Genomic DNA, 16,005 nt, shown 5'->3' with positions numbered 1-16,005 from the left:
ATGGGGTCATTAGGTACATTACCTGGCCACTTGCTTGGGCGGAAGTGTCCTAAGTCACAGGATATATATATATATATATATATATATATATATATATATATATATATATATATATATATATATATATATATATATATATATATATACATATAAATATATATTTATTTATTTATTTATTTATTTATTTATTTATTTATTTATTTATTTATTTATTTATTTATTTATTTATTTATTTATTTATTTATTTATTTATTTATTTATTTATTTATTTATTTATTTATTTATTTATTTATTTATTTATTTATTTATTTATTTATTTATTTATTTATTTATTTATTTATTTATTTATTTATTTATTTATTTATTTATTTATTTATTTATTTATTTATTTATTTATTTATTTATTTATTTATTTATTTATTTATTTATTTATTTATTTATTTATTTATTTATTTATTTATTTATTTATTTATTTATTTATTTATTTATTTATTTATTTATTTATTTATTTATTTATTTATTTATTTATTTATTTATTTATTTATTTATTTTATTTATTTATTTTTTTTATGTGTGTGTATATGTGTGTGTGTGTTTGTGTGTGTATGTGTGTGAGGAGAGAGAGATAGAGAGACACGTATTGCTTAAGTCTTAATGTAAGCCATATGTTGTCAAAGAAAGAAGGTTTTGTTTTTTGAAGAGATTAACCATTGTTCCACCCCCCCCACCCGACCAACCTGGTCACCGTCTCACCACGACGTCTCCCACAGTCCGAGGACCCTGAAGCAGACCGTTTACCGAAGAAGTGGTTTTAAGAAAGCAATCGATTTCACTAGGAAAGATTCCCACAGAAAAACACATTTGGTTGACTGGGGTTAGCCCAGGATTTTTTCGGTCTTAAGTTGTTTTACGCCATCGAACGTTTTTTTTTTTCTTAGATTTCTCAAAAGTTCAAATCAATTATTTTTTTTTTGGGGGGGGGGGGGGTCTTTGCCATGTTGACGTGCCAATTCCGGTATTTATTTATTTAGCATATAAATCGTTTATGTTGCTACACACGACATAGACTGTCGCCTTTGAGTTTTAGTGATTTGTTTTTTTTAGATTGACCAGATTTCTTTTAAAGCTGTTTCTGTTGATATTAGCTTAGAATCTCGGTTGTTTCGTTCCTTTAACAATACAGACTGAGATGTAAATTATGGAGTGTGTTCATGCAAGTAAAAGTTAACCTTTCGAAACCTTTTAACTCGACAGATGAAGTAGAGTTCACTTGTTTCTGTGACTTCGACAAATAAAGGGAAGTTTGATCAGCACTATGCTTAGCAGCCTTTTCTTTCTCTAACGTGTAAGGTACCCATTAGAGCTGGGTGGACTCATGGATGTCCTACGGGTTCAAATTCGGGGTCGGAATTCAAGAACTTCGGGTCAGCAGTCGTACGCTCTACCATCACATCCTGCTGTATTTGCTGTTGTTTGCATTTCAGGGGGAGGGGTATATTTCTATAAAACTTATGAACGGATAAGCCTCGTAGAAATATGAGATATCCATCAGTTGTATTATATTCGAAAACGACTTTGAATTTCAGAATGCCAGCCGCATTTCAGGTAGCCAAACCCTCATTTCTTGGTGAATGTTGTAAATTGATATCACATCCTCCAAACTAACCATTTTGTTTACACAAGTCCCAAGCCCTAATCTATACTTTGCACTAATCCAAACCTTACCAGCGATGGTAACAAATCCATTGCAAATCTGCGCTAACTAAACAAACAATGGGGGATAGGCCAATCACATGATGCATAGCTTAATGTATCCCGCGAGTCCGATTTTAAACTCTATACGAGACATGAGATATGCATTAGCCAGACACCATAGAAAAGTAGAACAAAGATCTCCTCAAGAAGAAAATAATCATCTTCACCGGCCCTTCAGCCTGAAGGAGTTGACCTAAATAAAGGGAGACAAATGGACGAGTCTGGTGTACAACAGGCTACATGAAATAGGTTTTTAAATATTGCCGCTGCTGTCACGTGAGTTTGTTGTCAATTTTTGTGTGGTTAATTTTGTGAGTTTGGGCATACGTTTATATTTTCCTTATACCTAAGTGACTAGAAGTTTCCATAAAAAAAGAAGCGAAGCGGAGGTCAAACTTTCTGCAATTCCAACAAGCCGGTCATCATGTGACTTCAGCAACCTAGGGACTCCGGCTGAGAGTTTGGTTTGTTTTGGATGAGATTGTGCTAGTTTAAATGTACCCCGAGAAAGTCAAAAGTTTATGACAAGTAAAAGCTGTTAAGCAGCCCCTGGGTTGAAGGCTGTAGCAGAAAGTACCCGAGAACCAAGTCATGTTTGCAATAAAATAATCAGAGAGCAAACAAATGAATAAGACAGGCATCTTTCCGGGGAGTCGGGGGTTCAATGCCTGAGTGAGGTGGCAGTGCCCCTACCTTTTTTTTCCCGGACGAAGTAAAAAGAAAAATAAAAAAAAAATGAAATGTACACTTTAACCATTCATGAAATTTTCCTACTCCCACTAAGTTTCAAATGCCTCCACCCCCCCCCCCCCTCGACCCTTCCCAGCGTTGCCAAATGTTTTTAAGAAACCTTGAGGCGAACTGAATCTGGTCCATATAAAAGGTCCCTTAAAATCAGGTTGTTTACCGTAGTATTGGCGTGCCCTTCTTCCTGCCATAAAAAAAATTCTTTGATTTTAATTTCCGTTTGGCAACGCATTTTTTTCTCTCTTCATATTGTATTTTGTTTTATTTTTCCTGTGTAACATTATTAAAAAACGATTCAATGTTCAATTTGTTCTCTTTAAACCTGCCAATACATCACACGAAACGCGGGGAAATATTTCAATGTAATGCCGTGTAGGACTTGCATTGGATTTATATTTGCTTTTAATCAAGCTTGACGTCACTGGTTATTATTTGTGATGCGTTTTTGGTTTAATCTTTTTCCTGTACGAGGTTTGTTCAGCCTTTGGGCAGCAACCGTTAACGTCTTTACAATATTTTCAAAGTGTATTTTAGGATATATGTAATCCTACAGTTACAAGTTGATTGCTTGATGGAATGGGAGTTGGCGTGGTCGAGAGGTAGGGTACACGGTCAGTACCCCGTGGTTTAACAGTACAAACCACAGATCCGTGTGGCGCTAACATTGGTTGGTTAAGATAAAGACGGATATATCGATGTCGTAAAAAAAACAGATCAACTCTACTTCATCTGTTATGAGTACGATAATTTACGCGGGTTTTTAGTTTATCCACATTATTGCTAATTAGTATAATTAATTAAATTGTAGACAACTACAATAAATTCCGAAGAGTTTAAAAGTTATAGAATGATATAGTTCAGATAAAGTTTGCTTGAAAATGATCTAAGAAATATTTTAAAAGCATAGACGAAACTTACACATAAAATTTGAGTCGTTTGACATTTAGTATACTTTCCTTCCGATAAAGCTAAAGGTTCGCAAAGAAAATGTACGGTAAAATGTTGGCGGGAGGGTGGATTACAGGAATTTTATAGATTTGTGCAACAATATTGTAGACAGTGCAAAACCAGGGTTAAGTTTGATTTAAGTAGGCCTATGGGCCATTTAAGTTTTTATAAATTTTACAATGAAATTGTAGACACAGCAAAAAGAAGCTGAAATTCGACTTTGTAAGTTGGGCCATATTAGATTTTGTAAATTATACAAGGAATTAGTAGATAGCGCAAAAAATAAACAGGTTTATTTTGACTTATGTCAAAGAAATACGGCGTGGCCTAGCGGTTGAAAACTAGACTGCTAATCCGAGAGTCGAGTTCGTATCCGTGTTTAAATCATTGGAACGTCCCTGAGTCCACTCAGCTCTGATGGGTACCTAACTTAGGTTAAGGAAACAAAGACTGCTGGGCATAGTGCTGACCACACTATCTCTTCATATGCCGAGGTCACAGAAACAAGTAAACTCTACTTCATCTGCCCCGTGTGTCTTGGGCACGAACGGGATTAAGAAGAAGAAGAAGAAGAAAAAGAAGAAGAAAAAGAAGAAGAAAAAGAAGAAGAAAAAGAAGAAAAAGAAGAAGAAAAAGAAGAAGAAAAAGAAGAAGAAAAAGAAGAAGAAAAAGAAGGAAATACAAGTTTTTATAAATTATTCGATGAAATTGTAGACAATGCAACAGAGGGTGAGGTCAGCTATTGAACGAGTATAAACGGCAATGTATAATGTGAAAAAAAATATACCTGTCGTAGCGGCCTCCCCTTACAAGAGGGTGTTGTCGGTGTGCGGGTGGGTGAAGTTGGCGGAGATCTGCGGCAGATGGAACTGGTTGAGCTTGGTCTCGGGGTTGGGGCTCTTCTCCTTGTTGTTCTCCTCGCACATCACCTTCTTCTGCAGGTTCTTCAGGATGAGCGTGTCCCGCATCTTGAAGGCGTGCATGCGCTCGATGAGCAGCCACTGCTTCAGGACGTTCTTGAACTGGACGTACATGAGCCCGTAGAGGATAGGGTTGACGGCGTGGTCGGCAAGCACCAGCCAGGAGGTGGAGATCAGGGCACCGTTCAGGCACCAGCAGCCGGCGTTGATGACGTTCAGCACGGCGTGCGGCATCCAGCATGCGACAAGCACGGCCAGCATGAGACACAGGCAGCGCGCGGTTTTTTTGTCCTGTTTGACCAGGATGTCGTGAACCATGTCTTCCGTGTGGAGCCGGGGCGCCAGGTTCGCTAAGGGCGTCGGCGGGGCGTTTTGGTTGTTGCTCAGCGCGCTGGCGCAGCCGGACCATTTCCGGCCGACGTACCGGCACCCGCCGCTCCCGGTGTTGCTTTCCGGCATAGAGACTCGTCTGCCGCTTGACGTCCGGCCTTTGATGATGGGCGATATCGCGGGGAGGGAGCTGTGTCGCCGCTCGCTCCGGGCGCCCAGGGATAAATGTTTGTTGATTGGTTTGTCAATGTTTTTGAGCAGCGACTCCTTGGCTGGGTCGTCCTCGTTCCCGTGATCCTTCAGACAACTCTCCGGCAACTCCAGAGCCGGTTTTTTCAAGGTCATAAAGTACGTATCCGTAACACTAGTTGACCTTTGAACTTCGACACTTTTCCTCCATTTGATTTTTAAATATAAACTAATATTAAATACAAGCATAGCGACTAGCGGTATAACGTAAAAGACGGATGTTGCAAAGATAGATAAGTTAAAACCTAAGTGGTACCCCTCGGGGCACACTGTATCGTGGTTTGAGAATCCTCGTTTATCAAACGAGTATTGGATCTGACGCGAGGCGTTGCTGTGGTCTCGGGGGTGGCTGATAACGACAGTTTCTTTGGGCGTGGTGATGACGCTGGTGTCCCCCAGACCCTGGGAGGTGGGGGTCACGTACCTGGACGTGATGAAATCCTCCCACCAAATCTGGGGGACGGTGTAGATGACGAGGCTGACCACCCAGACGGCGATTATGGTTGAGATGGTCATACACTTTGCGGACTTGCTCCTGTAAGACACGGGGTAGTGCGTGGCGCGCCACTTGTCTAGAGTGATGAGGAAGATGCTGAGAAACGATACGTAACCCAAAGATTGCTTGACCGTCTGGTAAATCCTGCAGGTCAGCCCGCTGTCCCAGGTCAGGTGAAGGTCTTTGGTCAGCTTGTACGGCATCAGAAGTCCAAGTAGAAACTCGGACAGCGCCAGACTGGCGAAGTAGAGGTTCTTGCAGCGCCGGAGACCTCTGCGGCTCAGGAACATGGTCAGGATGGCACCGTTGGCGGCGATGGTCATGACGCAGACGGCGACCATCGGCACGGCTGCTGCCCATATTTGGAAGTACCCACGGTGCGCGCGCGTGGGGACCGTCTCTTTGAAATCCGTTTCAGCCATGACAAAAGTGTGGAGCAATCATCTACGACTTGGGTAAAGAAAAATGCACGGACCAGAACTGGAGTCTGTTCCTACATAGACCCGGGGGTGTTGCATTCCTCGGTAGAAGCTTGGCCCGTGATCTTGTCATACTGTTCTTCTTTGTGCCTGTCAGAATAATTATAAAAAAATGAATTTCTTAAAATTGTACAAGAGCTTAACTTTATTTTATAGACAAATCAAAACATGTATTACAATAATTAGTAGACTAAAGCACAATTGTTGAATAATACTGTAAGGGACGGTGTGGCCTAGATGTAGACGCTAGACTGCTAACCCGAAAGTCTCCGGTTCGAATTATGGTTCAAGTCAGAAAAACCTCCCGGCTCCACCCGGCTCTGATGAGTACCAAAAAGCTTGGCATTGCGCTGACCACACTATCCTTTCATATGCCGATGTCACAGAAACCGATGAACTCTACTTCACTTCAACGTGGACCGTCAGGTTCGAAAAGGGAACTTTACTCTCTTCATTGTAAGGTTTAGGATAACAGCGAATGTCTTGTTAACAAAAATCTCCACACATCTTCCAAATAATCTCTAGCTATCACCATACATGCCGTTTTAATGACAATTATAATTTACACAATAACATACGAAGTATGAATTTATTAAATGAATTCCCTGTGCTAACAAAATCCTAAATATAATGAGCTCTAGCTTTAGAAAAGCTTTATTTTTTTGGATAACTTAACTCTTCAAACCCTCAATGAATAATTTTAATTATAACTTACAAAATGCAGTTTTTCAATTGAACGTTGTTTTTTTCAAACAATAGATGAAAGGAAACATATTTTACTTATCAATAAATCGGGCATTGTTCTTATGCCTATTTCCATCCAAACTATTTCATCTTCGACAAACTGTCAAAAATAGCAGTGAAAGATGAAAATGCCGGATGCTCTATGGAACAAATATAACGTGATCTATAGAGCAAAGAACGTTGCGGATATCGACAGAAAGGTAATGCCTTAATTACTGTCAGTGGCGTCACCGTCTACAGTGTCAAGCCCGCTGTTCCATTCATACGCCGACATTTTATTTTTTTTCTTCCCCTTCCTCGACTCGGCTTTTGTTACCCAGACAATTAACACCGGTGGATTTTGGCCGCGAGTTCGACGTGAAGGGAGATTATTAAATGAAATATTGATCGCAGTTTTTTTTAAAAGCTCGACATGGGATGATGTCCCTTGTTATGATCAATATTTCAGTGCGGGAAGCATTTAGTTCGACAGGTTTTTTTTTAGATCTGTCTTAGATGTGTGAACGATTTGTGCTGTAAATTTCAATGAAATTTTAAGCAGTTATGAAGATCAGCCTGACCCGTGTTTCTTAACCTGGGTTCGGTCGAACCCCAGGGGTTGGGCGAGTCAGTCTCAGGGGTTCCGCGGAGGTCAAGACACACACCCGACCTACGATTGGATTTTGTCAGTGCGGACGATAGAACTATTAAGAAGGGTTCGGTGAATGTGCATTTGAAACGGGTGGGGTTCGATAACTTTAAAAAGTAAACACAAACTTTTGTGTTTTATAAAAACAAGGTTGCCCAGAAACTTTAGGGTTTGATTACTCATAAGTATTCCCAGAGACCTTCTTTACCTATATCGCTGTATTTTATGCTCATATATCCCCCTCCTCCCCTCCTCGACTTTCCACAAAGGTTCATGCGCATCTCCTTGTAGCTTGCAAGTGTTCATAACATATTTACTGTGTAAACAAGTATCAAAATGACAAGTCTTCAAATAAAGAATGAGACACATTTTAAAACGGGATAACTTGATCTTCGCCTTACAGATTTTACACTGTGGACAGAAGTGACTTGATCCTTATGGAAGCTGGGATGTGACACTAAAGAAACGCCCCACGTATAGAAGATGTCAGGCTTGTGTATCTATGTGCCGTCGACAACAGTTGATCGCATTCAAAAGGTGTATAGATGATGCCAGGCATGTATGGTGTCGATAACAGTTGTTTCTTTCTAATGCCAGCGCAACTCTATTATTTATGATCAAGTAAACGAGTCTAGTTTATGTCACTTAATAGGCCCTATACACTTACTGGAGTCTAGTTGTATCAGTGGTGGGTTGACAGGGCAGCAGCCAAGGGCACCAGAACTTGAGAGCCCCGGAAATCCTAGCCTGGACATTAGAACTTTTAGGTTCCGGAAAACTTGTTCAGAGCACCAGAACTTGAGGGTTTTTGAAACCCTAACCTGAATACAAGAACTTTTAGGTTCCAGAAACCTTATTCAGGGCACCAGAACTTTTGGGTTCCGGAAACCCAACTCTGGGTACCAGAAATTTTGGGTTCTGGAAACCCAACTCAGGGCACCAAAACTTTTGGGTTCCGGAAACCCAACTCAGGGCACCAAAACTTTTGGGTTCCGGAAACCCAACTCAGGGCACCAAAACTTTTGGGTTCCGGAAACCCAACTCAGGGCACCAAAACTTTTGGGTTCCGGAAACCCAACTCAGGGCACCAAAACTTTTGGGTTCCGGAAACCCAACTCTGGGTACCAGAACTTTTGGGTTCCGGAAACCCAACTCTGGGCACCAAAACTTTTGGGTTCCGGAAACACAACTCAGGGCACCAAAACTTTTGGGTTCCGGAAACCCAACTCAGGGCACCAAAACTTTTGGGATCCGGAAACCCAACTCAGGGCACCAAAACTTTTGGGTTCCGGAAACCCAACTCAGGGCACCAAAACTTTTGGGTTCCGGAAACCCAACTCAGGGCACCAAAACTTTTGGGTACCGGAAACCCAACTCTGGGTACCAGAACTTTTGGATTCCGGAAACCCAACTCAGGGCACCAAAACTTTTGGGTTCCGGAAACCCAACTCTGGGTACCAGAACTTTTTGGTTCCGGAAACCCAACTCTGGGCACCAAAACTTTTGGGTTCCGGAAACCCAACTCTGGGCACCAAAACTTTTGGGTTCCGGAAACCCAACTCTGGGCACCAAAACGTTTGGGTTCCGGAAACCCAACTCAGGGCACCAAAACTTTTGGGTTCCGGAAACCCTAGTCGAGTAAAAATAATGAATAACAGTCGATGATAAACACACAGGTTTTCCGGATAATTTTCACCCCTAGGCTTCAATTTCATCATCCAAAACTTCCGTATAATTTAGCGCCAATTTTAACAAACACGAATGTGTCGTCTTTAAAAGCCTTTACGTTTTTTTACTAAAAATTACACCGAAAACAAAAAGAAAAACAAATTGCAAGCAGGAAAATAATATTTCTGTCAAATGGAGACAATCGTGACGTGTTTGGTTGAAACTGCTTATTAAACTCTCACATTAGCGACATCTTGAAATGCCAAGTGCAATTAATTGGCTCTAATTCATTTCCACTTTGCCAGATGAGCTAGCATTACTCGGCATTTGGACGGAGCCTTGCAGCAGTGGAAGGTCAAGTTGTTTGCAGGAGAAAACAATCGAGGCAATTCCATGAGAGCACTCTTCATCCACAATAGCACGCGCATTATATCTGGAGCCGGAGTTAAATTATCAACGCAAATACAGACGACTCGATTTTTATATTGGGAGGGGGGGGGTGGGGGAGGGGGGTGGGTGAGGGGGTGGTTACATTTCTTAACACATACGCACAAACTTACTGGGAACGGCGTGGTCTGAGGGTAGGGCATACGACTGCTAACGCGAAAATGTCGTGTTCCAATCCCGTGTTCAAGTCAGTAGTAGAAGACTCCGATTCTGAAAATAAAGACGGCTAGTCATAGTGCAGACCACAAGATACGTTCTTATGTCGATGTCACTGAAACAGGCGAACTCTACTTCACTTGCCCTTTGGACTGTCAGGCTCGAAAGGGTGCTTTACTTTTATATACAAACACACATTTGTGTGTGTATATATATATATATATATATATATATATATATATATATATATATATATATATATATATATATTATGTATATATATTATATATATATATATATGTATATATATCCATATACGTATATACATATGTGTGTTTGCGCGCGAGTTTATTTGTGTGCGTGTATATTTTTATGTATAAGTATATGTATATTAAATCCAAAGAAAGAAAGAAACAACAAACTTCCCAACAACAACAAAATCCCCAAAAACTCACCTGGCGTCACCCCCCACACCTAAAATGTCGCACGTGCATGAATCCTAACCCACAGCACCGGCCACGAACACTTCCAGCAGAAGACGCCCGTGTGCATCTGTCTCCACCCTGATGAAATCTATGCCCACGTGATCGATGCTCACCCTCGCGCGCGTGTGTGTGTGAGTGTGTGTGTGTGTACGCGCGCGCGTGTGTGTGTGTGTCTGTGTTTGTGTCTGTGTGTGCCTGTGTGTGTGTGTGTGTGTGCGTGCGTGTGTGTGTGTGTGTTGGGTTATCGCCGCCTCAAACATCGAACCCCCCATACCATTACGATGCCTAGAAATGCTAGGCAGGGGAGTTAATTGCCGATAACTTGAGGTAAGGGAGATAATTGAAAAGCTATTTTGTTCCTCTCGCATGTACGTGTATAACGATTTTTGTGTGATATGAAACACGGCGGACTCCTCACAAGACCGGTGTTCGACTGTAGGAGACACACTCCAGGAGAGATTCAAGACATGATTGCTGCTACTCAAGAAACATGCATACACAAGATTTTATGAAACAATTGTCCGTATGTTATTAGGGATTAAGCACGTAATAGGTAATATATGTGTCATAATGGTGGTAGTGATGGATTGTCATGTTATCTTGAATAGTGTGGTGGTATTGATCTTTATTAATGTTGTTGTTTTTATGTTTCGTTATTGTTTTCGCAACGTGGTTCTTGTGACGGAGGGGGGGGGGGGGGATTTTTTATTACAGTTTTTATAGTCGCTAATTGTCTAGTGATTTGTAAGGAATGGGGGAGGGGAAATTTTTTTAAATATGGTAGGCGGTACTCTATAAACATGATATAAATAACGCTATATGGAGCGGGGGGGGGGGGGATGCACAGTGTCACATGTTTGGAAAAATTGACAGCTTGTTAGAGATTAAATAAACACGTTGTTTGTAAATGTAAGTGTATGGTGACGGCGTGGTCGAGAGGTAGGTCACAATCCCATAAACCCGAAAGTCCTGAGTTCGGTATTGCATCTGGATATTGTGGTGATCGAGCCCTTATAGTGCATTGGTCAGACAAACAGGGGAACTCTATTTTATCTGCCCTGCCCCCCCCCCCCCCCCCCCCCCCCAGCACCTGCACTTTCTGGTATAAAATGCAAAAGATTACCTACAATAAAAACTGCGTTTCAAACTATTTGAATCAATTTTTTGAAGTATAACAATTGCTTCAAATATATTTTATGTTTTAAAAACGCTATAAGAAAGAAACAAAAATTCAAATGTACAAGTAGAAATATCAATTACACTTGTTTTTTTAATGAGATGTACTACAATAAAATGTCACTGTAAAATGGTCTGATGAAATCTAAGACCTAACATTAATTCATTCGTTTTTCTCTCTTAACTTTTTAACAACCCAAAGATTTTATACCTTGACACACTATATTTTCATACAAAAACAATTCAGAAAAAAAAATAGCTTTGTGACTGTGCTTTATTTAATTGACGTTTTATTTTCTCTTTTTGCACAATGCCCATCGACCGACCGATGGATCGATAAATTAAAGAGAAAAGTCGTTCCCGGTGATTAGAGTTGTAAAATACGTTGTTGTTGTTATAGTTCTAAAAGTGGGATAATTTATTAAATCTTTAGTTTGAGCAGCATTAGCCGTTACTTTTATTACTTGTTATTGTTAAGAATGCTCAGTAACGATAATCATGGCGATGATGAAATAGAATAAAAATAGCAAAAAGAAATTTAAAGTATTTGTTTAGTTATTGTTTTTTTTTTTTTACATTTCAATAATCTTAAGTGAGTAGTTTTGTAGGAGTTATTCTAGGTAACATAATTTTAGTAAAACCTAAAAAAACTATATATATATATATATATATATATATATATATATATATATATATATATATATATATATATATATATATATTATATATATATATATATATATACTACGCCTGTGGGTTTGATCCCCCCACCCCAACCCCAACCGGAAATAAACTGCGCGCGTCCGTGTCCCGACTGTACCAATCAAAACACCATTTGTTTTTTAAACGATTTCGCAAGACCACGTGAGTACATCACTGCGCATGCGCGAGTAGTTGATGTTTGTCGGAAAATTACACGCCTTGGGTAACATTAGGTCGATTGGTGTTTATTTGTGTCGCCCGATAAATAAAAGCTGGTTGGCTAAAAAGTCGGAGTTACCCGTTGGTAAAATTGTGAAGAGAGGACGAGAATTGTGTGGCCAACAAGCGTCTACACTTTATTTGTCTGTGGTAAAATTAGTTCAAACAGTTCGGATGTGGAAAAAAATTGTCCGGGTAGGGGAGAACTTTCTTCTAGGGGTGGGGGTGGGGGGGGGGGGGTCAAAGTAGGGCGTGGTCTTTCAGTAAAATTATCCTTGAGTTTGTTAAACAACTGTATCAACAGGGCAGTTTATTTCTTGTTTCAATAACAAAAACAATAACATTTGCTATAAATAGCTCACGACTCACGACATTGATCATAAAAGTAATAAAACAATGACGTCATTTAAATATGTGGTTAATCAGGTGTTGAAATTCGTGGACATTTTGAGGCTATTTTTCTATTTATTTTATTTCCAGACTAATACGATAGTTTAACAGCTTGTTGTAAAGAAAAATGTAAATGTCACCAACGAGTTAAAGCTATGGTTGTATCAGAGATAGTCTTACTTTGTTTTTATCCTGTCTACAGAGCTATTTGTCAAGAGAAAGAATAGGTTCAGATGTGGTGATCTTCATCGTATTGCCTCCCCTTGGGAGGTATCCTAGCCTTTCAATATCCCCTATGCTTATACTAACCTTTGGTATTCGTTCTGCTTATCCTGATCTTTATACGTCCCTTCAGTTTATCCTAGCTTTTTTTATGTCCACTCGACTAAGAATATCATGTTTCTATACCTATTGCTTATGCCAGTGTGTCAGTTTTCTCACTTCATAAACAAATAATGAAAGTTGAGCACTCTTTTTGTAACCGTCATGTTTGTGTCATTTTCTCCCATATTTCCACCACCGCCGTCTCTCTATCTTGTATTTGTGTGAGTGTGTCTGTGTGTGTGTACGTGTGTTGAGTGTGTGTGTATGTGTGTATGTGAGTGTGTGAGTAATGTGATTTCTAAAAATAAAAATAAAATAATAGAAACCTACAAATGAGGTATAGGGTATAAGTATTCAGCATCATCATTAACATCATTTTACTATATTTTATGTTCATTTTATTACAATAATTACACATGTAATCGAAAATATTATTTAGAATTTTCTTAAAAATATAAAAATAAATGACGAGTGTCGTCAATTTAATTGATCGCTGAAAAAGTCTGTTTTCATAAAACGTGTCCAAAAAAATCCTAGAATTATCTCCCTTTTATTTTCAGTTAACTCCTAAAAAAAATTCCATTTGTCAGTCCCGGGTTACTTTAGCCTAGGGTCATTAACTTTAAAGGCACTGGCAGTCCTAAAATAAGCCCCGTAACTCAGCCCTAATGATCTGCGTCACCATGGCAACGGCACCCTCCCTACGGACTGTTGTGTCCACTACCAAAACACCCAAATCTTTTTTTTTCTCTTTTTTTTTCCGGCGAGATTTCTTTTTTCCGGTCTCTGGTAAGCTTTGTTCTATTTCTTCTTCATTTGGGAGAAGAGAAAAAAAACAACAAGATGAAACGCGGGTTTGGTACCGTGAATAGCACAATGGATAAGCTTGAACAGAGGCCTCAAAGGGATGATGACGGTTGAAAACAATTTCATCAGCGAGCACAAAGAGGCTGTGATAGGGGTCCTAGCAGGACATTAACGACCGAGAACATTTGTTAGCAGACGATGATTTTGAGAGGGATCCTAGCAGGACATTATCGACCGAGGACATTTGTTAACAGACGATGATTTTGAGAGGGGTCCTAGCAGGACATTAACGAACCAGGACATTTGTTAACAGACGATGATTTTGAGAGGGGTCCTAGCAGGACATTAACGACCGAGGACATTTGTTGGCAGACGATGATTTTGAGAGGGGTCCTAGTAGGACATTAACGACAGAGGACATTTGCGAACAGACGATGATTTTGAGAGGGTTCTTACATGACATAAACGACCGAGGATATTTGTTAGCAGACGATGATTTTGAGAGGGTTCTTACATGACATTAACGACAGAGGACATTTGTTGGCAGACGATGATTTTGAGAGAGGTCCTAGCAGGACATTAGCGACAGAGGACATTTGTGAAACAACCAATAGTTTTGAGAGAGGTCGTACAAGATACCGTAGTATTAAGGAGAAGGGCTGACCAGGCTGCAGCACAGGGCCCCCAAATTGTTTGCCTCTTCCTTTTCTCTCAAACTCATCTATACAAGTTGCTAATTTTTGCATGTGCTATATAAATAATGACTGCTGTTATTTGTAGCAGACGGGTATAAAAAGATAAGGTTATTTTTTTTAATGTCTGTCTAATATAAATGTTGATAGAACATTTCTTTGAGATTTTAAATAGTAAAGAAACGAGTTTTTATATAATGTCCCATTTGATGCAGCCGTTGTGTTCTTTGCCAATTCACCATTATATTCGACTAAACAGGCACCCACAATGAAACTAGACATTCTGGTCCTATCAGTGTGCTTGACGTAAAGTTTTTGATGTAGTGGCTTCTGGGTTTGTTAAATAACTCGGAGAGGGTAAGTAATATTGCTACGTATCTCTGTGTGGGGTACGGGGTGGTTGAACAAACGAATTATTTTTTATCATATGATACATTAATTGTAAATAGTAAATACTACTTAGATCGAACAGGCAAAAATTAGAGTTTATCTATTTCTTTGATGTTAGCATATATCGGGATTGTGGAAGATGCTGGTCATTGTGAGGATCATATTAATCCATATATAAGCTAACAATTTCTTTGTCTCCAATATACTTGTACACACACAATGAATCCAGTAGATAGCTGGTCGAATCTACGACACGTAGCTCAAACTCACACGTAGCACAACATTGAACAAAAAATGTCTTGAAAGTAACCAAGGTCGACGGCAGCTTTTTGTGTCCATGCTACATCCAACTCCGTAGCTTTGCATGCTAACAGGACATTACAGATTGCAGATTGATGACATAGTTAACACCAGTATCCTTGGTATGTTTTTACCAGCACGGTAATGGGATAAGGACATGCTCATTAGTCATCACAGTCATAAGACTTAGATCAGTGGCGTACTAGATTTCAGCGGAAAACAAAGGAAGAAACTACTTCGTCACGCTTTTATTTTTTTTTAAATTGCTGCAGTTCGTTTAGCAATTCCATCACAAGAAATGACTTTAGAACACAAAGGACTTCTTAGAAGAAAACAAAATATTCAAATTTCACTCAAACTTTTTTTGCCATAACTACAAGTTTTAAACAGACCATCAAGTGATAGTAAAAACAGTCTTTTATTTATTGTTTGTTTGTTTCTTTTTTTTTTAGGGGGGGGGGGGGGGTGGCACCATGCGACACATACCATAGCTATGCCGATGGCTTTCTTAAAGGTCTTCACATGAAGATACATGACAAGGACAAATGAAATAGTGAAAGAGTCTGTGTCCTAACAGTCCTTATGTCCTGTAGAGGACATTGTAAACAGCACGAGGGACTATGTGTCCTAACAGTCATAATGTCCTGTAGAGGACATTGTAAACAGCGAGAGAGACTGTGTCCTAACAGTCCTTATGTCCTATAGAGGACACTGTAAACAGCGAGAGAGACTGTGTCCTAACAGTCATAATGTCCTGTAGAGGACATTGTCAACAGCACGAGAGACTGTGTGCCCTAACAGTCCTAATGTCCTGTAAACAGCGCTAGAGACTCCGTATCCTAACAAACCTCTTGTTCTATCAAGTCTAATCGGAAACTCGTATTTTTTGTGTTAGTTTATTTGAGATGACGTCTCACTTGACGTCACAGGTTAATTCATCGTGACGTGTACAC

General features: G+C 39.6%; 1 protein-coding gene across 1 annotated transcript; it reads right to left on the bottom strand.

The window, feature by feature from the left end:
- Positions 1 to 4,256: 4,256 nt before the first annotated feature.
- On the bottom strand, positions 4,257 to 5,917 carry LOC131957344 (histamine H3 receptor). Its single transcript, XM_059322079.1, has one exon. It carries the CDS (start codon positions 5,865 to 5,867, stop codon positions 4,257 to 4,259), a length of 1,611 nt encoding a protein of 536 aa, XP_059178062.1. The 5' UTR covers positions 5,868 to 5,917.
- Positions 5,918 to 16,005: the final 10,088 nt, after the last annotated feature.

Source organism: Physella acuta, unplaced genomic scaffold (assembly GCF_028476545.2).
Source record: "Physella acuta isolate Inbredline_101_S28 unplaced genomic scaffold, ASM2847654v3 ptg001234l, whole genome shotgun sequence".
NCBI classification, from domain to species: domain Eukaryota; kingdom Metazoa; phylum Mollusca; class Gastropoda; family Physidae; genus Physella; species Physella acuta.
The sequence above is the reverse complement of the archived record's forward strand: the minus strand, read 5'-3'. Positions and strand labels throughout refer to the sequence as shown.